Below are 21,816 nucleotides of genomic sequence, written 5' to 3' on the forward strand. Positions count from 1 at the left end.
TTTCAATAACACAGGAACAAAATGGAACAAAGAATGTTATTCGCCCCATTTGTTACCGCCACTAATTACATCGCTAGTTGGATGCACTTCTTCCAATAACAGTAAATGTTACAAGTTCCGTAGTTAAGTCAATCATAGGGCCTTATTCAGACCTGCTCGCTGGGCTGTGAGTGCTCGTCTGCAGCCAGAGGCGCTGGCACCATCAGTTCAAATGAAGAGCGATGGCATCAATAATCACCCTTCAAGTTGGCACCTTGCAGCTGTCTCTCTGGCCAATCGCTGTTGGGTCGTGGCATTATCTGCTAGGGCGGGGGCACCAACAAACATTGGTTAGGGCATCTTATTGTTTAGGGCTGGCTCTGATTTCGGGTGGCATTCACATGTTATGAGCAGGAGGACTTGTATTTATTCTTTACATATTTTTTCTTAATCCCATTAAATACATGTATTTTGCATTTGTCGTTAATACCAAACACAGGATTAATAAAAAAGGATAAATACTATACACGTTACTGTCACAGGCCTCAACACAGCAGATATACAGGGCATGTTCTGTATACAGAGCAGCAGTAATGTATTGTACATTCCTCAGCTGCAGCAGAATACATGGCGTATACATGGCTGTTACATGTGGGTCTCTCTCTCTTTCATTGTGTTTGTGTAGGATTTCTCATTAGCGTTATATCCGGGTGGAGGTTTCTCTAAGGAATTGTTGTCGTACGTGTTTCCCATTGATGTCTCTGTTTCTGGTTTTGTTGTGATGTCTTTCTTCAAACTAATATGATCCTTTTAGAGAAAAGACATTGGGTAAATACAGTTAGAATCCGTACTTGGAATACATATTGCGGTCAGCTACACTGCACCTTGTAGAGTTGAGCTACCGTAGAACAAAACTCACTTCCAAAAATGATCTTACCCCGCTTTCTCCCATAGAGGGCCATAGGCAAAGCAATGCTGCGGGGCACCAACACACCCTTTAACTGGGATAACTTACGCTCCTGTTCTCCACCTGCTTCCATACAGTGAATAGTCCTCAGCACTTTGATTGGTGGATAGCTCCAGCTAACCACCAATCATCAAGCTGAGAGACAATTGCTGTCTGGCTGCAGGTTGGGAGTCAGGTAGATAATGCTGACTGCCCGCTGTGATTGTATGTAATTCACATTCAGAGCAGACAGGCAGAAACCTCTAACTGTCTAAGTCTCCAGATGCCCCTCGGCCCAGCTCGCCCCTGCTTAAAGGCCCTACAATCTTGGGGTCCTGGGCAGTTGCCCAATTTGCCCTTACATTAATGTATGTAAGGGTCATTCATTAATAATGTAAGGGCTCGCTGTGCAAGTGTGTGTCGTATGTCACAAGAGGAAAATTACACACATTGCCGCACTGCGCAGGCTTGCCCTCGATATACAGTAGATGTCTTTCACATTAGCAAAACACAAATCAACTGAAACAGACCTTTATAATACTGTATCTGTTTATGCATTAGAAATTATATTAAGAATCTTACTCCGGAAGAGTATGCGAGTCTCCCGGAGTCTACATGTTTTTGCCCCTTATGTCCTGGAAGGCTGATGATGCAATTTGCATTGAATCGCCCCCTTATAGCTGCCCCCTGCTTTATAGTGCTGGTAATCCTATCAAGTTTGTATAGTATATCATGGGCAGGAGCCGTGTTCATGTACACGGCTGACTTATGCTGCACCGCCCACTTATGCCGAACCGCCCACTTATGCTGAACTACTCACTTATGCTGCACCACTCACTTATACCACACCTCCCACTTATGCTGAATCGCCCACTTATGCTGAACCGCCCACTTATGCTGAACCGCCCACTTATGCTGAACCGCCCACTTACGCTGAACCGCCCACTTATATTGCACCGCCCACTTATGCCGCACCGAACACTTTTTCCAGCACAGGAAAAAGTTGCAAGCTGCTCTTTGACAGCATCTAATTGGTTTATATACCAACATAGATGAGCAGTTCTGCAATTTACCGGTCACACCCCCTAGATACGCCACTGTATGTACCACTACTTATAAAGTGTGGTGAGCCACCGAGCCCGAAGCGTGGCGAGCGCATGGGTATACCTGTTAAGTAATGTGCGTCTGCTCGCCACGCTTCGGGCTCAGTGCCTCGCTGTGCTCGCCACACTTTATAAAATCAACTCCGACGTGGATAGTGGGGGTATGAAAAGGTCGGAGGATGCGTACCACCGCCCCTCGCGGGCTCGCTGCGCTCGCCACGCTTCGGGTTGGCGTTGATAGTGGTGGGCCGTTAACAATGTGGGGGCATTTTACATATTTATTACCCATCAGGGTGGGTATACAATTAAAAATCGGGTCTGGGGGTGCCATTTAACATGGGACTCAATGGGAAGTCGCATCGCATGCCATTGTAATGGCATGCAATGTGGCCAGATTTTAAAATTGTATACACAGCCCCGGGAAAAGGCTTAAATCGGGTCCATCGCATGCCATCGCATACCTTATTAGTGGTATGCGATGCGATGCGATGGGCGCCGTGATAATACACAAGTACCTAAAAAACTACTAATGGCTAACAGTATAAATAGTACTAGACAGCAGCATTAGATCTATTCTAATGCTGCTGCTGCTACTGTACCAACTCCTTGGTCATCAGGACCCCAAATAGTTCATGTTTTCCAGGTCATCTGTGGATTTTTAAAATGTGACATTTAGTGATACACCTGCCGTGTGACCTGGAAAACATGAACTGTGTGGGGTCCTGGGGAGAAAGCTTAAGAACCACTGGTTTAACCCCATACTGTAAGAGGGCTCTTACCAGCTCTTCGTCTTCTTCTTGATCATGTGGCACCCCACACCAACACTTTTTCTTGTACGTGTCCGACCAGAAGCAGATAAGGTTGCAGACTGGTCTGATGAGTAATGGTCTAATATTCTTTCCGTGCTCATGACCTAAAACAGAATGAAATTGCGTTTTATTAATGGATGGTTAATTGGACTTTTTTCACTGTTGTGTCATAAATATCTAAGGGGACTGCTTTTGTCATGTAAATAGGGGGAATCTGCACCCTTACGAAAATTGCCGTCTTTCAGAGGACTGACTTTTATTTTATTTTTTTTATAATTTTTTTCTTTTGGGGGGGGGGGGGAAATAAATAAATACATTTAAAAAACGGCGTTGAGACCCCCAGCCATGGCTATAATTAGCAACAGGCTCAACGAGCTGGGGTTGGTTTTAAAAAAATCATAGAAAATTTGGCGTAGGGCTCCACTGATTTTTTTAAACCAGCCCCAGGGTTGGGTCTGGTTCCCAAAATATGGAGGACAAAATTTATATGGGTCCCTGGGTCCGGAGTCCTGGAGTCCGGTGTCCTGGGGTCCAGGTCCGGTGTCCGAAGGAATCCATAGGGGACCTGTCGACGGAAATTATACTCACGGGGCTCCTCCGGCATAGATCATGTCCTCTTCTTTCCTGCAATAGGCCAGCGTACTTGGCAAAATAAAAAAAACACCCGGCACCATCACGAACAGTGACAAGCGCTGAATGTTTACATTCATCGCTTCTCACTCGGAATGATGCTATTGGCCACTAGGCAGCCTAGCAGCTCCTGATTGGCCGCTAGGTGGCCAATAGAAGCATTTGGAGTGAGAATCGATGAATGTAAACATTCAGCGCTTGTCACTGTTCGTGATGGTGCCGGGTGTCCTTTTTTTTATTTTGCCAAGTACCGTGGACTACTGCAGGAAAGAAGAGGACATGATGTATGCCGGAGGAGCCCCGTAAGTATAATTTCCTTCCACAGGTCCCCTATGGATTTCTTCAGACACCCAACTTGGACCCCAGGACACAGTACCCGTTTTTTCAATTTATTTATTTATTTATTTTTTTGTTTTACACACTGAAGCCTGCACGGATCTGACTGGTCTGTGCAGGCTTCTGCCAAATACGCCAGGAAAATGAAGTGTATACTAATTTTTTAGGCGTATTTAGTAAATTTCCCCCAATTCATCTATCTCTAAACAACATGTATTAGCTTGAACTTTACATTGGATCATGTTTGCATTTGAATAAGTTTTGATTTTGCTCCGTTATACCAGGCCAATAAACCTCAATCCATTAGTGAAAATGAACACCATTAACCTACCTGTAATAAAACTAATCAAAAGCCCAGAGATGATGCAGCCAAGACAGCCAACAGCGCTGTAGTACAGGTATGATAAACTGTACCAGTTATCTGCAAGCACAGACCTGGAGAAAAGAAAATGCGCTGTATTATCAGCCGAATAACAGTTACTTACGTAAATAGCGGGTGAATGTTTTTATTTAGTGGGCTGCAAATATATAACGGTAAATAATCTGCAGCAAATGTACCATCTGCAAAATTGCATTACTGCGCGTTTACAAACAAAAAATGTTACAAAATACGGCAGTACCAGGAATAAACACCAGGTAATTATTAAGTGGTGGGAAATATATATTGTACAAATTATATTGCATTTTGCAGGTATTTCTGAATGATATTAAAATAATATACCAAAAATATTTGGCACAAATGAATATGCCCGTTTGCGTGTGTCCGCAGTTTGCAGAGGGTGTGGATAGCCAACAGATCATTTGAATGTGTTCTTTATGTGGGAGTCAGTCACCTACTGTAGTTACACACACCATGTTCGGTCGGAAGTCTGCTGACGCCCTCCGCTGGCTCCACGCTGCTCCATCGTCGCTGTCTGTTGCCACCCGCAGCCCCCACCAGTGGCGTAGCTTGGTTTGGGGCGCCCCCCCGCCGTTAATGGGGGGGCGCCTCCCTCCCCTCCCCCTCCCGCCGGCCTCCCCCCCGGCCGCCGGTGCCCCCCCCATCGCGGCAGGCTTACCTGTCTGCGCATCCTGGCTCCCCTCCTGGCTTCAATTAATAATTCTATGCAGACGGGCCACGATAAAATGGCCGCCCCCATACCGCAGACAGTTTCAGAGAACTGTCTGCTTTATGGGGCGGCCATTTTATCGTGGTCCGTCTCCATAGAATTGATTGAAGCCAGGAGGGGAGCCGGGACGGGCAGACAGGTAAGCCTGCGGGGGATGGGGGGCGGGGGCATTACTATAGCACCGCAGCCCCCCGGCGCCCCCACATGCACAGCATCCCCCCGCGACCGCGGGGGCTGAGGTGCTATAGTTACGCCCCTGGACCCCACTAACCCTGCCTGTGTCCCTGAAGCAGAGACGGGCAGGGAATCTGCTCATCGCCACCAAGCTGATTGGGATGGCTGATTGGGATGCGCAAGCATGTGAGACGCTCGCGCCTCCGCGTCAGATTGAGCTCCTGTCTGCCAGCCTGCGCCAGCTCAGGAGATTTGGCGATTCCTCAGGCTGGCTGACAGGGGCTACGTTTGTATGTGTTGGTATCATAATAACATGGCTACATGTGCTGGGATCCATGTGCTGGGGATAGAGAGGAAGACAGAGATGCAGCTTAAGATGTTGCAAGGAGCAGGGTTCCCCAAAAGGACAGAAGATGTGAGGAACCTGTTTAGTGAAGTTATGAATATGGGGTTTGGATTGAAAGATCGACAGAACATAGACAGTTATGCCCCTTTCAGACCGCACTTTGTAAACGGTATATTGCCGTTTTTTTACCGTTTTAAAACGGTAATCTGTGCGGTCTGAAAGGTGCAGGACCACTTAACCGGTTAGAAAATACAGTTTTTTCTAACCGGTTAAAATGCAGGGTCCTACCCGTTTCAGAACCGGTATTTTAGGCTCAAAATTGGGTTCTGAAACGGTATTTAGGACCCAGCCAATGAGCTGGGTCCTAAATTCAGCACAGTGAACATTTAATGAGCGCTCATTAAATATTCACAGCACTGGAGCCGCCCCGCGCCCCCCCCGCGCGCGTGTCGACACCCCCCCCCCCGTGTCGACCTACCCCCGTGCAGCCGGTACCTCCGTTGGGGATCCCGGCACTGCAGTTCTGTATGGTCGGAAGCACTTATAAAAAAAAGTGTCTTTCAGAAAATGGCTGCCCCATAGGAAAACCTGTTTAAAAAAACTGTCTTTGGAAAACCTGTTTAAAAAAACTGTCTTTCGTATGGGGGCAGCCATTTTCCAAAAGTCACTTTTCTTATAAGAAAAGTGACTTTTGGAAAATGGCTGCCCCCATACGAAAGACAGTTTTTTTTAAACAGGTTTTCCTATGGGGCAGCCATTTTCTGAAAGACACTTTTTTTCATAAGTGCTTCCGACCATACAGAACTGCAGTGCCGGGATCCACAACGGAGGTACCGGCTGCACGGGGGTAGGTCGACACTGGGGGGCGTCGATACGCGCAGGGGGGGCGTCGACACGCGCGGGGGGTGTCGACACGCGCGGGGGTGTCGACACGCGTGCGGGGGGAGGGGGGAGCTGCACGGAGGGGAGGGGAGAGCTGAAGGCTGCACTGGCTTTGACCCTGTATTTGAAAAGTTTCCAAAAACGGGTCTGCCAGTGTCAAAAAATCGGCACTTAAACGGTAATATACCGTTTAAGAGCTGCGGTGTGAAAGGGGTTTTATCTGGCAGACCCGTTTTTGGAAACGTTTTCAAATACAGGGTCAAAGCCAGTTATGCGGTCTGAAAGCAGCATTAATATGCTGAAGGGCAAAAGGTCGTCAAAGTGAAACGGTCAACAGTTAAATGGTTAAGTGGTGTACATACGGGGAGATTTTGACTAATGGACAATTTTGACTAAGCAATTTTGGGAGAGATTTTGGCTAGATTCACTGGAGATTTTGTCTAAGCAATGATAGTCTATGATCTAGTCAAAATTGCTTGCACAGTCACTCTATGCTAAGCAATCTCTGCTAGACAATATCGACAATAGACAATAAGCAAGAGAAAAATAGGGAGATTCTGGCTAACCTTCTAGGAGATTTTGACTATGTAGTCAAAATCTCCTGTTAAAAGTTCTCCGTGTGTACACCCCTTTAGAATGGACTAGGATCAACCAGTCCAAAATGTCAACAAGTTCAAAAGATCAACACAGAAATGGTTGACACTCGTTTTTGTTGTTTTAACCTTAATCCTATTGCCTAACCCTAATCTTCCCCCTTGTGCGTAACCCTAACCCTCTGTCAAGTACTTAATACTAACCACCCCCTTCAGCAGCCTAACCCTAACCTCCCAAAGTGCCTAACGTTAATTGTAAATATCATTAAAAAAAATATGTCGCCCTATTCTGTGTTGACTATTTGCGTGTCGAGCTTTTATCCTTGTTGACCAAAGTCAAGGTTATCCATTTATTGACAATCTGGTGACCACCTATTAACTGTCTTTTACCACTGAATTTACAGTAGGGTGTCTTTTATTTAAATGCAGAGTACTATTTATTCTGGTACTCTTTACCTAGCACGGCGCCCACGATGTCCATCGCGGTCATCGGGTGTAAAAAATCGCGGGCATCGCATGCACTACAGTAACGGGTGCGACGCGACCGACGCGATTTCCCATAGGGATCAATGTTAAATTTTTAAATGGACACGATTTTTCAGTTCAATGCCTCAATGCCCGCGATTTTGCCATAGGAAACAATGTTAAATGGGCCACAGAGCCCAAATAGCCACCCTTAGCAGTGAAATGTCCCCCACAATTTTTAACGACACCCCACGATCCACGTGAACCCGAAGCGTGGCGAGCGCAGCGAGCCCGCGAGGGGCGGCGGTACGCGTCCTCCGACCTTTTCATACCCCCACTATCCACGTCGGCGTGGAGTTGAGAATAGAATAGTGTGGCGAGCGCAGCGAGCCACCGAGCCCGAAGCGTGGCGATCGGACGCGGATACCTTCACGGGTAAACACGGCCCTACGCGGGCTTCACAGGTATCCGCGGCCCCTCGCGGGGCTCGCTGCGCTCGCCACGCTTCGGCGCGGTGGCTCGCTGCGCTCGCCACACTATTCTATTCTCAACTCCACGCCGACGTGGATAGTGGGGGTATGAAAAGGTCGGAGGACGCGTACTGCCGCCCCTAGCGGGCTCGCTGCGCTCGCCACGCTTCGGGTTCGCGTGGATCGTGGGGTGTCGTTAACAATTGTGGGGGACATTTCACTGCTAAGGGTGCCTATTTGGGCTCTGTGGCCCATTTAACATTGTTTCCTATGGCAAAATCGCGGGCATTGAGGCATTGAACTGAAAAATCGCTTCCATTGAAAAATTTAACATTGATCCCTATAGGAAATCGCGGGCATCGCGTCGGTCGCGTCGCACCCGTTACTTTAGTGCATGCGATGGACGCGATGCCCGCGATGGGCGCCGTCCTAGGTAAAGAGTACCTTTATTCTTAACAAGTTTGGTATTTTTAACTTTATTGACAGTACAAATTCTTGGTATGTGGATTGTACAATCCACATACCAAGAATTTGTACTATTCAATAAAGTTAAAAATCCCAAACTTGTTAAGAATAAACAGTACTCTGCATTTAAATAAAAGACACCCTACTGTAAATTCAGTGATCCTAATTATATGTACAAGTTATCAAAATAAATAGTCATAAACAAATTAAGTTGATTTTTACCTTTCTGGCGCCATGGTGGTTGCCAGTGTAGTAGGTATGATGGTGGATAATGTGGAGTTGAATGTTTCATTAAGTAATTTGCATTGATCTGTCCTTAGTATAAGTGGGAGTGTCTTGGATGCCGGAGCTGGATATATAAATCCTCCAATGGCAACCCAGAGAGCCAAGGTGAGTCCAGTGATGAGACCTCCTAGAGCTCCCTAGAATTATGTAGAGGTTAGAAACTACAAAAAAAATACAGCCATTACTATGATATCTATTATAATAGTTAAAACTTTGATTTGTTGATATGTAACGACCTCTGTGTAGCAAATCCAGATCAGAAAGGTTAGTGCTCGAATATCTGATGTGTCTTCTTTGATTTTCCTTGCCATTTGTCTGGATTTTTGAGATTATAGTGGAAATGGAGAAACTTCCAATAAACTATTTTTTACCACCGGGAGATACACCCGGAGAAGACCAATACCAGTGTAGTGTCCACTGCACACAGACCTTTCTTCTAGGGTAACTTACCAGTATGTCCAGTCCTCTAGTTTCTACTGGTACATTTACAATACATTTCTGGATGCTGCTCATTCTGGGGTATCATCACTATCTACCTTTGTGAAATAACTCATTGTCTGTTACTGCTGTGTTGTGTACCTTCATGTCAAACTGTACAAGTTGTGCCCCATGAACAATGCCTTACGTCAACTTTCCCAAACCATTGGACTCAAGTGTGTGCCTCTATTTTTTATACGTATTGTACCATGCTTTAAACTGCTGGCACTCCTTGTACCCCAAATGGGGTGTGTTGCCCATGTGCCTGTAGGTGCCAGAGTGGCACCCTGTCTGTATATATATATATATATATATATATATATATATATATATATATATATATATATAGAATCACACTCACCCCATCCACAGCAGCGGCAAACCGGGGTGTCCCAGTTGAAACAGCTGTTGGGACAGCTGTCTGCACTGTTTGTTACAACATGCGTGTAATGTAAATACACTTCATCTTTTTTTCACCAAATACTGAGTGCTGATCTGTTTTCTTGCTCCGTTTGCCGCTGCTGTGGATGGGGTGAGTGTGATTCTACATTACCCTTTCTGGACCTTGCACCGACCTTTCTACCTACAAGTGAGTGCCATCTTGCCTCTTTTCACTATATATATATATATATACATACACACACACACACACACACACACACACACACACACACACACACAGTATATATATATATATATATATATATATATATATATATATATATTTGCATGTACCAAAGACATGCATCTGAAAAAAATAAGGGTGTGTGTAATGCCCCTTACACATTATGTCCACCATTTAGTGCCCCTTACACATGCCCATAGTTGCAGTGCACCTTACACATTGGGCCTTATTCTAATTCACTCTTTCTGACAAAATACTTCTTAGATGGACAAAACCATGTGCACTGCAGGTGGGGCAGATGTAACTTGTGCAGATATAATTAGATTTGGGTGGGGTTTTACTTCAAAGTGAGATCTATATTGCAGTGTAAAAATAAAGCAGCCAGTATTTTCCCTTCACAGAAACAAAATAACTCACCCAAATCTAATTCTCTCTGCACATTTTACATCTGCCCCCCTGCAGTGCACATAGTTTTGTCCATCTAAGAAGGATTTTGTCAGAAAGAGTGAACCAAAATAAGGCCCATGGTGCCCACTGTTTTAGCATCTTAACACATTATGCTCTTTTAGTGCCCCATACACATTATGCCAATTATTATAGTGCTCCATACATATTATGCCCACTGTTATGGTGCCACTTACATATTATCCCCATTATTGTAGTGTCCTTTACACATTATGCTCATTGTTGTAGTGCATTATACCGGAATTTCCTCCTGTGCAGTGCCTGCCTGAAGACTTGCAGAGCAGACAGTGGTGTTGCACTACAACACTGCGAAAAAACGCAAAGTAAGCTACTGCCACCAGCAGCCCTTCCTGCCTGTCATGGAATTGGCCCATTGAAACATTTAGCCTAAGCAGAAAATGCCCATTACATTCTTAAAACACCCTTAGCCTAGAAATAATACGAAACCTATTGGAGGATTCCAGAACTTCCTTAATCCTGCATCATCATTTTTAACAGTTGTGAAATGACAGAAACTAAAGCAATCACTTCTGTATTGTAACCTACCTTCCAGTTGGTCCATGGGAACAAAATACCCAAAGTGAATAATCCTAACATAGGTCCTCCACCCATTCCATGGATACTAAGAGCAGCCTGTGGATACAATACATTGCAATGAGCTGAATGATGGAGTGCACCTCATATCAGTGGATAGGCAAAGTCCGCCAATAGGTTATTTACTAATATGTCCTGCAGAAGGCTTAGTAGGGCTGCAAACTGCAGTTCGTAATAAATCAGTGGATACTGGCCCCTATTCAGATCTGATGGCAGTACCAATTTGTTCTCACAATGGGCAAAACCATGTGCACTGCAGCTGGGGCAGATGTAAAATGTGCAGAGAGAGTTACATTTGAGTGGGATGTGTTGAAGCTGAAATCTAAATTGCAGTGTAAAAATAATGCAGCCAGTATTTACCCTGCACAGAAACAAAATAACTTCCCCAAATGTAACTCTCTCTGCACATGTTACATCTGCCCCACCTGCAGTGCACATGGTTTTGCCCATTTAGACAACAAATTTGTACTGTGATCAGATCTGAATAAGGACAATGTGGTCTGATCCCTATGTAACAAACTCTGAAAAGCTAATCCCTGTTGGCGTACACCAGGCATGTCCAAACTATGGCCCTCCAGCTGTTTTGAAACTACAAGTCCCATCATACATTGCCACAGTTTTGCTATTAATGAATGCTAAAAATATGGCAAGGCATGCTGGGATGTGTAGTTTCATAACAGCTGGAGGGCCGGCCATAGTTTGGACATTCCTGGCTTACGCCATCCACAAACTGCTTTACAATCCCTTTCCAGCAGCCTTGGTCTGGCTCTGAAATCTAATACTGTGTGCATACAACTTTATTTAACAAGGCAATAACAGAGCAGAGGAATGCAATGTTCAGCAGGGGAAAGGTAGGGGTCACGCCACCTCTTGGCCAACAGTATTTGTACCCCCCCCTCCCCCATTGTCCCTAGAGAGCCAAGGCCGCCCCAACTCTGACCAACTCCACCACAATCCCCATTGCCATGACCTCTCTAAATTGCTAAATAAAAATAGTAATGACCAAAAAAAAAAAAAAGATAACCTGTCCTCCTCTGACCTACAGTCTGGCAGGGCTCTCCTGTAATGGAGCCTGCTGTAACACCCACCAGTGAACTGGAGCCCCTAGACACCTGCCTATTGAGAAATACAGCCCTGCATACAGTATTCATCTCATTGAATAGATATTAACTTCACTCACCTGTACAACCCCACCCATCAGCGATGCAACCACTGCCATTACTGTGCATAGTATACCAAACAGCACACCTGCACAATTAGACACACAGTACATAAACTAACTCAGTAACCAACATTTTATTGTATTCTTTATTCATTAAGTTCTTCGCACAGTTTCTCCTATGAAGCATTTGCCCATCACAATTTATTTTTCAGTATTATATTAACAGATTAATGCAAGAATTAGGAAAGTGGATGGACTGGTGTATTATTTCCATTTTTCTACATATACTATAAATAATGTGCACAGTTGTATAATTAATGACTTTTTATTTCTGTTTAGGTTGTTTGAAGATTTACAGCAGGATGTGGTATTTAACTATACAATAGCTAAGAGCCAGGGGCGTAAGTTCATACCAGATAATCAGAGGTGAAAAAGAGGGTGGTGCCCCCCAGTGGCTCCAGGTTGCACATGTGCTTATGTCTGTTTGCACACATGCAGTAGGACAGCTGAAGGGGGGGGGGGAGACAAAGGAAGAAGTAATGCGATCACAGCGCTATTACATTACTTCTCAGTGGTCACAGGGATTGGCTACTATTGGAGTGACTCGCCAATGGTACATTTGGGAGAATGAGGATTAAGTCCTAAGTAAGAATGAGATTAATGGGCACATTTATCAAACAATATTTGCGGCTAAATCCCTGAAAACACCCATTTTAGGCAGCGGCAAAGCTAAGTTTTGGGCGCCCCCCCGCCATTAGGGGGGGGGGGCGCCCCCCGACGCCCATTCAAACCCCCCCAATCCCCCGCAGCCTTACCTTTCGCGCTGGTCCCGGCAGCTCCGTTCTTCTGCTGAGGACCACCACAAAATGGCCGCCCCCATACAGCAGACAGTTTCAGAGAACTGTGTGCTATATGGGGGTGGCCATTTTGTGGTGGTCCTCAGCTGAAGAACGGAGCCGCCGGGACCAGCGAAATAGGTAAGCCTGCGGGGGATTGGGGGAGGTGTAACTATAGCACCGCAGCCCCTGGCGCCCCCATATGCACAGCGCCCCCCCCCCCCCGCGGTGGCGGGGGCTGCGGTGCTATAGTTACGCCAGTGATTTTAGGGGGTTAGCCGCAAATATTAAGTATCCCCCGAATGCATCAAAGGAGGGATTTCTATGGTTTCTATGGGGGATGCGAAGCTGCCCAATGTATCAACATTGGGCAGCCCGGCTTCGTATCCCTGGGCTATTGGTATTCTGAGATGGGGATAGCCCATTGCGGCAGTGCGGTCAGCATGGTCGGCGGGGGGGTCAGCGCTAACCGCGCATGCGCAGGCCCCCAGGTTTTTGTCTCAGGACTTTGCAGGGATGGGATCTTTTCAGAGCCCTTTCCCTGCACTCAAGTATGATACATACAACCGATGGGAACACATTTTACAATGTGATCCTGGCCGGTAACATTCCACCCAGAACGCATTGTCAATGCGATCCATGATAAATGGGCCCCCAAGTCCTCTTAAGTGTCTCACAATAATTTGAACATGCGCAGCACTTGGCTCCACCAACACTTACATAGTCCTTTGCTGATCCAAGTGCTTGTCTTGTCTGATATATTCTTGAATAAGTTCTTAACAATGTCTTCAAAGGTAACAGTCGCCAAAGCATTGATACTGGCCGCCACTGTGCTATAATAAAAACCAAGTTCCATACAGTAATTATGATGGATTTATAACACAACAAGGCGAATGGCTTCAATATTTGGACTTGAGGCTGGCTAGATATTTCTGAATGTTACGGAGATGTGTCTCTATTTTGGTCTTGTGATAGTGATGGTTCTCATTTATTGATTTTAATAGACAATAAACACCAAAGTAGGTATAATGGGATAAATTAAGTCTACCAGACTGATAGAGTTCTATGAAGAGACAACTAGAGGTTAGAAGGCCAGGAGATGTGGTTATAGGGTCATTTGTCTTATTTAAACTAAAATATCTTCGGTACTTGTTTCCTAGCACGGCCACAATCGCGGGCATCGGGTGTCATTTTTAGTGGTATACGACGCGACCGACGCGATGCCCCCGATTTTCCCATTGAAATGCATTGAAAAAAGTCAAAATCGCGTCAGTCGCGTCGTATGCGGCTAAAAAAGGCTTAAATGGTCCAGACGCGATGCCCACGATTTCCCCATAGGAAACAATGTTAAATGGCTCAATGTACCCGCGATGCCCCCGATTTCTCATAGGGAACAATGTTAAATACCTCAATTTCACCAAATCATCATAGGGAACAATGGTAAATGGGCCAGAAAGCCCCCAAAACACCCCAGAACAGTGAAATGTCCCCCCAAAAGTACTTTACGCCACCCCACGATCAACGCGAACCCGAAGCGTGGCGAGCGCAGCGAGCCCGCGAGGGGCGGCGGTACGCGTCCTCCGACCTTTTCATACCCCCACTATCCACGTCGGCGTGGAGTTGAGAATAGAATAGTGTGGCGAGCGTAGCGAGCCACCGAGCCCGAAGCGTGGCGAGCGCAGCGAGCCCCGCGAGGGGACGCGGATACCTGCACAGGTAAACGCGTCCCTTCGCGGGCTTCACAGGTATCCGCGTCCCCTCGCGGGGCTCGCTGCGCTCGCCACGCTTCGGGCTCGGTGGCTCGCTGCGCTCGCCACACTATTCTATTCTCAACTCCACGCCGACGTGGATAGTGGGGGTATGAAAAGGTCGGAGGACGCGTACCGCCGGTACCGGTTCGCGTTGATCGTGGGGTGGCGTAAAATACTTTTGGGGGGACATTTCACTGTTCAGGGGTGTTTTGGGGGGTTTATGGCCGATTTAACATTGTTCCCTATGATGATTTGGGTAAATTGACCCATTTAACATTGTTTCCTATGGGAAATCGGGGGCATCGCGGCTAAATTGAGGCATTTAACATTGTTCCCTATGGGGAAATCGCGGGCATCGCGTCGCGGCCATCGCACCCGATTTTTTAGTGCTTGCGATGGCCGCGATGCCCCCGATTTTTCCTCACGATGCCCACGATCATGATCGTTGTGGCCGTGCTAGGAAACAAGTACCATATCTTCAAATCTCTATGTTCAGTATGGGGCTTAACTGGCCACCACAGACAGTGAGGAAGATCTAAAAGCTGTCTGAATTTCATACATCGCTTGCCAAAAATCCAGCTGATGACCACTTCCACCATGTACATGTGTAGTCATTCACACTAATAGCACCACTTATTTGGCAGTTCGATGTGAACCTGAATGTTTGAATGTTTCGTACAATGCAATTTAGCACACCCCCCACTATCCACGTCAGCCCAATATGTGGCGAGTGCAGCGCACCCCAGGTGGGAACCTGTTCATACCCCCACTATCCACGTTGGCATGGAGATGGTATTACCAAGTGTGGCGAGTCCCATGAGGGTCTGCAGAAAACAAGCCCGAAGCATGGCGATTTGCGTGCAATGTGATGCGATCCCAGTGTCGCCTTGAAACTACACAAGTATTGACTATTGTTCCTTAACGAAGTAGCCCTTAAGCGTTACGATTTTTTATTATAGAGGATAGCGGTCAATCATAACATGCGGACGGTGCTGTAGAGAGCAGTGGCGGGGTTGATAGATGAGGAAGCGTGGCCAAATATGGTGGATGTGGACGCAACTACATGCAATGAATACGGGAAAGAGGAGAGCATTGTCCCCCTGCACAGTGGACCCCATCTCCTACTGTACCTATAAAGCAGGCCAGGACCCCTTAGATAAGGCTGGCCCTGGTAATTAGTGCTGCTCTTTCCCTCATTTGGCCTGGCTGGCCTCTGTCAATATTTAATCTCGAAAGCAGAAGCATGGACATAACGGAGTGTTACCTTAGTGTTCCACTAAAAGCGCAGGCTACAAACAAACCGGGAAGTCCAGGCATCTTTGAAAATATGTTCATAACAAAATAGGGCATCATCTAGGGATTAAACACAAATTTAACTGTTAAAGAAATAATTCACATGTTACAGCTGGACTGACATTTGGACACATACAGTATGGCCTATATCAGAGATGATTGAGTGGTGATTATCGATAGACTGTGCATGCCTCTGGCATGAAATGCTCATGTGGGACTCCATCCAGCGATGAAAGCCTGCTACTTTTTTTGTGCACAAAATTTTCATCAGCCACATCCTGCCCCGCCGCCCAGCAAAATGAGGAAACAAGCTCCCAGTCGCCACTGCTGGGATGGACCGTGCTGCCTGCCACTATGAGCTGCCAGCCCCCCTGCCACCACCACTAGCTGGCCAGACCCTGATGCCCCCCCCCCCCACCACCACTGCAGCAGTTACTCGTCAAAATGGCATATCAAGTGCCAGATCGCATGTGAGCCTCCTGAGGAGCCGGGAAAACTGGTCCAACTTGTCCTTAGGACAAATTGACCCAGTGTATGGGGCCCTTAAGCCTTTTAAGGGAGAGTGTGTGACTTCAGATCCGGATACGATCAGCCTGTTTCAATTACAGCCGCCGAATAAGTCCAGGGCTACTCAGAGCATGCACACGCCTGCACACGCCTCTACACACGGGGAAAATCATTTGATGGTGAGTGGGTTGTGAATGGATTTGAACAAATACGCAAGCCGTGCAGGGTGGGATATTTTACGCTGACGGCGTGGCTTTAACCTGATCGCTGGCCACTGCTAACTAGCAGCTGTGGGATCATGTCTGAATCAGGCCCATAGTATCTGGGGAGAGCTGAATTCCAGTTCTAGTTCTGTGGATTAATACAGAAAAAAAGGTTTATCACTAGGACAATCTCTAGGCGCTGTCAAGGGCTATCTCTCGGGTAGCAGCAATTGTATAAATAGGGAAAGTCAGTCCCTTTTGGTCATAAAAAAAGGTAAAAGATAAACTGAGGAGGAAAATTTAAATTAAATGTATCACACAATGTATAAAAAAAGTTAAATTTTATAACAATATATACTGTACTTCTGATACATGATTAAAGGATTAAAATGAATATTCATAGTGATCATTAGCTTTGAATCAGTGGCGTAACTCCCAGAGGCAATGGAGACATTTGCCGCCGGGCGTTAGCCATCAGGGGGGCGAGTGACAGGAGAACCCCCCGCTCTGTACAGGTCTCCTGTCACTGCGGCCCCAATGCTCACCCCACACTGCACTCCCTCGGCATCCCGTCAGATGGTGGTGCCGCTGCTGCAGAGCTAGTGTGGACAGCTGAGCGACGGCTCAGCTGTCCAATGATAATTGATCCTGCAGCATGCGGCACCCTGATTGGCTGTTCGGAGGAGGAAGGACGTGGATACCTGTGTGCACAGAGCAAATGAAGTCCTGGTCTGGGTGCCCGTATGAATTGTAATCCACATAGGAGGTTTTAAAAGAAGGGGTGTCTCTTTTATGACGCGTTTCGCTGAGAGAACCTCAGCTTTTTCAAAGGTTCTCTCAACGAAACGCGTCATAAAAGAGACACATCTTCTTTTTAAACCTCCACTGTGGATTACAATTCATATGGGCACCTGAACCAGGACTTGTGGACTTCATTTGTGGAATAAAAATGATCACTTTATGGATATTCATTTTAATCCTGTAATATATATTGTTATTAAATGTAACTTTTTTATACGTTGTGTGATACATTTAATTTAATTTTTTCTCCTAAGAACAGTTTCTCTTTTTACCTAGTTTTGTGGATTGTCTGTATTTTTACATTGTATTGGTCATAGCTCAGTGGCATCAGCAGGTTATGCAGAGGGGTGTGTTATGGTGGTCCGACAGGGGGGATCCCGATGGTCAGTATCCCGACATTGTAATCGCTACTGCCGGTGCTCAGACAGGGGGGGGGGCGAGTGCAAAGAAGACCCTTTTGGGCTCAGTGGCTCACTTCGCTTGCCACAGGTTCTATTCTCCCTATATGGGGTCATGGACCCCCACAAGGAAGAATAGCTCCTGTCAGTTGGGATCCCTCCTGCCGGAGCACCGGTGGTTGGGATTCCAATGTCTGGATACTGACTGCCGGGCAGTCATCCGGCACCCATGCAGAGCTGTGTGTGTGTGAAGATATGCCTGTTTTCTGATGCATCTCTTGCAGTAGTGCAAGTGCACACTTATAATGATGGCTATAATACATAGTCTCGGGATTACAACTATCCACTTTGGTGGAACAATCCCGATTTTAGGGAATTGTCCCGCCATTACACCTGTGAGCCAATGTGCCCTGCGCAGGGGGAAATATTAAGGGGGAACAGGTGCAGAGGTGATGTATGCATGGGTATGACATCTGCTCACAGTGCAGGGAGAGCCTTAGGGTAGCCCAGCATCTCTTGGAGCCATGAAAACAGATATGCACTGTGAGGCCACGCCCCCTTCCTCACAAGGTCACACTCCTTTTTTGGCACTCACTTAACCCTCAATTCACACTACAAATTGTTGGGAGGTATGCAGTGTGGGTACAATTCTGTATATTGGCAAAATGACCACTTTTCCATCCATGCATGCAATGCATGGGTTATATTCAGCTCTGCCCCTTAATGCACATGTCTATAGGAACTTGTACTACAGATATATGCCAAAACAGCAAGGTCAATGGTCAGGACTAACATCAGAGTTAGTGTTTGGTGCCCAAATGAATTGCCCTAAAAAGTACTCATTAAGGAATGAATAAATGCAAATGTACTGGTTTAATTAACAGGTTGTCCTAATAGTGTCCTAAGAAAAGTGACACTGCTGTGTAATAACGGCTCATTATCTGACAGGTGTCCTAGTTATAGGCTACTATCCTTGACCTTTGAACCCCGAGCAGTTCTGAGGAATACTGGGTTTCTTGTAGACAAAACTATGATGTATAAAACCTGATGTTTCTTTGTAACCTGGCTGGTATTAAGGCCGGAAGATTTCATTGCCAAGTTAACAACAATTAAGATTTTTTTTTCAGTTGTCAATAAATTATCTTACAGAATCTGTTGTGCTGAAATTATATATTAGCTAATTAACTGAGCTGCCAGAATCAGTATTAATTCTTTCCCACATACAAGGAACAAGGGTTATTCCCAGAACTGATAAGGATCACCTGGTCTGAAAGGCAGAGGTCACGGTGACCCAGGTCATGCCTAAAAGGAGTTTATTGGTGGGACAGTAGCGCTTAAAGATGACTTCAGTAGTGCCCAGTGTGAGATGGAAGACCGGGGAACAATCTGGAAATAACTCGGGTCTGTCACCCAGGTGTGAAAGGGGGCAAGTACTGAAACCCCGGCTTTAATTTGTGTTACGTGTCTGGAGTCTGAGGTTTAATTAATGGGTTCATGTGTGATTTTGGTACTATGGTTAACGGGTGCTGGATGATGCTCCGACAGGCGGACTTCTGACGTCATTAGTCCAACATTGGAATCCCAACTATTACATTCTCAACATTCAGTATCCCAACTGACAGGAGCTATTCTCCCTTGTGGGGGTCCATGACCCCCTTAGAGGGAACATAGAATTTGCGGTGAGCACCAAGGGGTTTCATAGTGCTCGCCCCCTGTTGGAGTCCCGGCAGTCGGGATTCCAATGTCGGACTAATGACTATCTAAGCGTCATACCACACCCATAGGTAACAGAGAAGTTATTCAGATACAGTATGTGTTCCATAGATTAAGGTGCACTTAGTGTAAGTATTCCATGTTGTTTATGTGAATTATCACAGGATTCAATGAGCTATCAGGTTATATCTATAGAAGATAATACTGCATATCGGTTTGCTGATTACCTACCTGATCAGGTGCTTGTATAAATCCAGCAGTCCAAGGGTCACAACCTTCAAAATGTGCATACATGACCAATCCAGAGAACACAGCACATGTTAAGATTATCCAGAGTCCAATCAAGTTAAAATAAAGAGCTCTGTAAAGAAAGCATTGAAGCCATGGAACAGAGTAACCTTGTTATATCTCTATGTAGGGCACTAGGTGTCCAATGATCATATAATATAATTACGTGTTGTAAGTCACTATGTACCTTTATTCTCCTCAATGCTAGTATAATGACTATGGACCAGATGCACTAAGCTTCAAAAGTAATACAATGGAGAGTGATAAAATACCAACCAATCAGCTCCTACCTGACATTTTTCAAACACAGTCTGTGACATGTCAGGTAGGAGCTGATTGGCTGATTGTGTATCACTCTCCATTTTATCACTTTTGAAGCTTAGTGCATCTGACCCTATATCCTTTAACTGTAGGCAAGGCCCAAAGGTTCTATCATATAGTATGGACTCCCACATACCTGCCAACACTCTTGAAAGGGAGATTGTGATTTATGTGCATCCTGATAGTTTGAACGCCTGGAAACGAGGTGTGACCAGTGGGCATGAACTTGTGGCAAGGGGCTTGGCCTTGCTGGAAATTCTGTACCCATGAGTTGACCTACCACCCATTTTCGTCATGCTGAGGGCTTCCACAGTGTTCCAGAAACTACTGAAATACCCCCATTATCAACTGCCCACTTCCCAACTGCAACCCCCCTCCCCCCACCACCACCACCGCAGGACACCGCTGACCCAAGCAGGGCCATCCCTCCAAAAAACAGGACGGTCTCGTGAACTCCCTCTTTTCAACCCAATCTCATCAGTCAATTTAGCAATTTACCGCAAGATACACTATGCTGACTGCCATATTATACATTTCTTTACATGCAATAAAGTATTTTCTTCTTATAAGCATCTGAATGCATTGTTCATTTAGAACAGTCAACCGGATGCATCCAATCAGCATTGGAGCCAGTGCCTGATAATAAATATTGATCACAAAATACTGTAGAGATATCCCTGCTGTCTAGTAGATTGTTCGGCTACCAATGAGTACTCATTTAGCCCACACAATAATTATGGCCCCTGTGTGTAGGTGATGGCTGTTAACCCAAACTGCTCATTTTATATTGCTCTTTCTCACACTTCACAATTATTGGGAACAAATATCTATACATGTTTTAATGCATTTTGCACCCAAAGGTCAAGTGTGACAAATATAGATATTATAAAAGGGTAGTTATATAGTTATAGTTATATAGTTATATGATATACTGGAGCCACATTGGCATGACAACTATATATTCTGGCCAGTGGTGCCAAGAGGGGGAGTACTAATTACCCGGGCCCGGGTCTGGTGGAGGTGTCCATTTTTTCTGTATTTTATTTTAAGGGTACTTGGTCACACCGCCCACAATTAGGCCACACCCCCTGAAAAGTACTTGGGCCCAACCAGGCTCTCCCTAACCCTGGTCATAAACATTAAGCAGAGGATGAACCCACAACGCTCCCAGGAAGGGCTGGATGAGGATATATTTGGCCTAATTCAGACCCAGAGGCGTAACTCTGGGAGGCAATCGAAGCATCTGTCGCCGGGCTCCTGCTCTCAATGGGGCACCTCTCCTCCCCTGCAAGTTTGAATCAGTTCATTGAAAGCCTTTGATATCCCTTCTGTGGCTGACTCCCCCTCCCAGCAGGACCATAGATGTTGCATTCTCTTTATTTTAAACACAATATATTTATGTTAGGTGCTGTGTGTGTGGGCGTCAATATTTATCTTGCCTCCGGGCAACTGGGACGAACTTACGCCACTGTTCAGACCTGAAGTTTGTTCTCAAAATGGGCAAAGCCATGCTGCAATGGAGGTGAGGCAGATGAAACGTGCAGTGAGAGTTAGATTTGGGTGGGGTGTGTTCAAATTTAAATCTAAATTGCAGTGTAAGAATATAGCAGCCAGTATTTACCCTGCACAGAAACAAAATAACTCACCCAAATCTAACGCTCTCTGCATATGTTAAATCTGCCCCACCTGCAGTGCACATGGTTTTATCAATTTTGAGAGCAAATTTGTCCTGCGATCAGGTCTGAATTAGGCCTTTTCTGTGCAAAGGAAGCTACGTGGGGAAAGAGGAA

The 21,816-nt window shown here is 45.9% G+C and overlaps 1 protein-coding gene across 1 annotated transcript in view; it reads right to left on the reverse strand.

Annotated features, from left to right (window-relative positions):
- Positions 1–302: 302 nt before the first annotated feature.
- Positions 303–21,816, reverse strand: part of SLC5A12 (solute carrier family 5 member 12) — a 57,062-nt gene continuing 35,548 nt past the window's right edge. Inside the window, exons 8-16 of the mRNA XM_083165435.1 lie at positions 19,649–19,778; positions 15,767–15,855; positions 13,472–13,584; positions 11,934–12,001; positions 10,706–10,792; positions 8,530–8,729; positions 4,135–4,238; positions 2,808–2,941; positions 303–786 (exon numbers count right to left, since the gene is read on the reverse strand). Coding sequence (XP_083021561.1) covers positions 625–786; positions 2,808–2,941; positions 4,135–4,238; positions 8,530–8,729; positions 10,706–10,792; positions 11,934–12,001; positions 13,472–13,584; positions 15,767–15,855; positions 19,649–19,778 — 1,087 coding nt within the window. The 3' untranslated portion in view covers positions 303–624. The remainder of the gene's footprint in view (positions 787–2,807; positions 2,942–4,134; positions 4,239–8,529; positions 8,730–10,705; positions 10,793–11,933; positions 12,002–13,471; positions 13,585–15,766; positions 15,856–19,648; positions 19,779–21,816) is intronic.

Source organism: Crinia signifera, chromosome 11 (genome assembly GCF_055691185.1).
Source record: "Crinia signifera chromosome 11, ASM5569118v1, whole genome shotgun sequence".
NCBI lineage: Eukaryota > Metazoa > Chordata > Amphibia > Anura > Myobatrachidae > Crinia > Crinia signifera.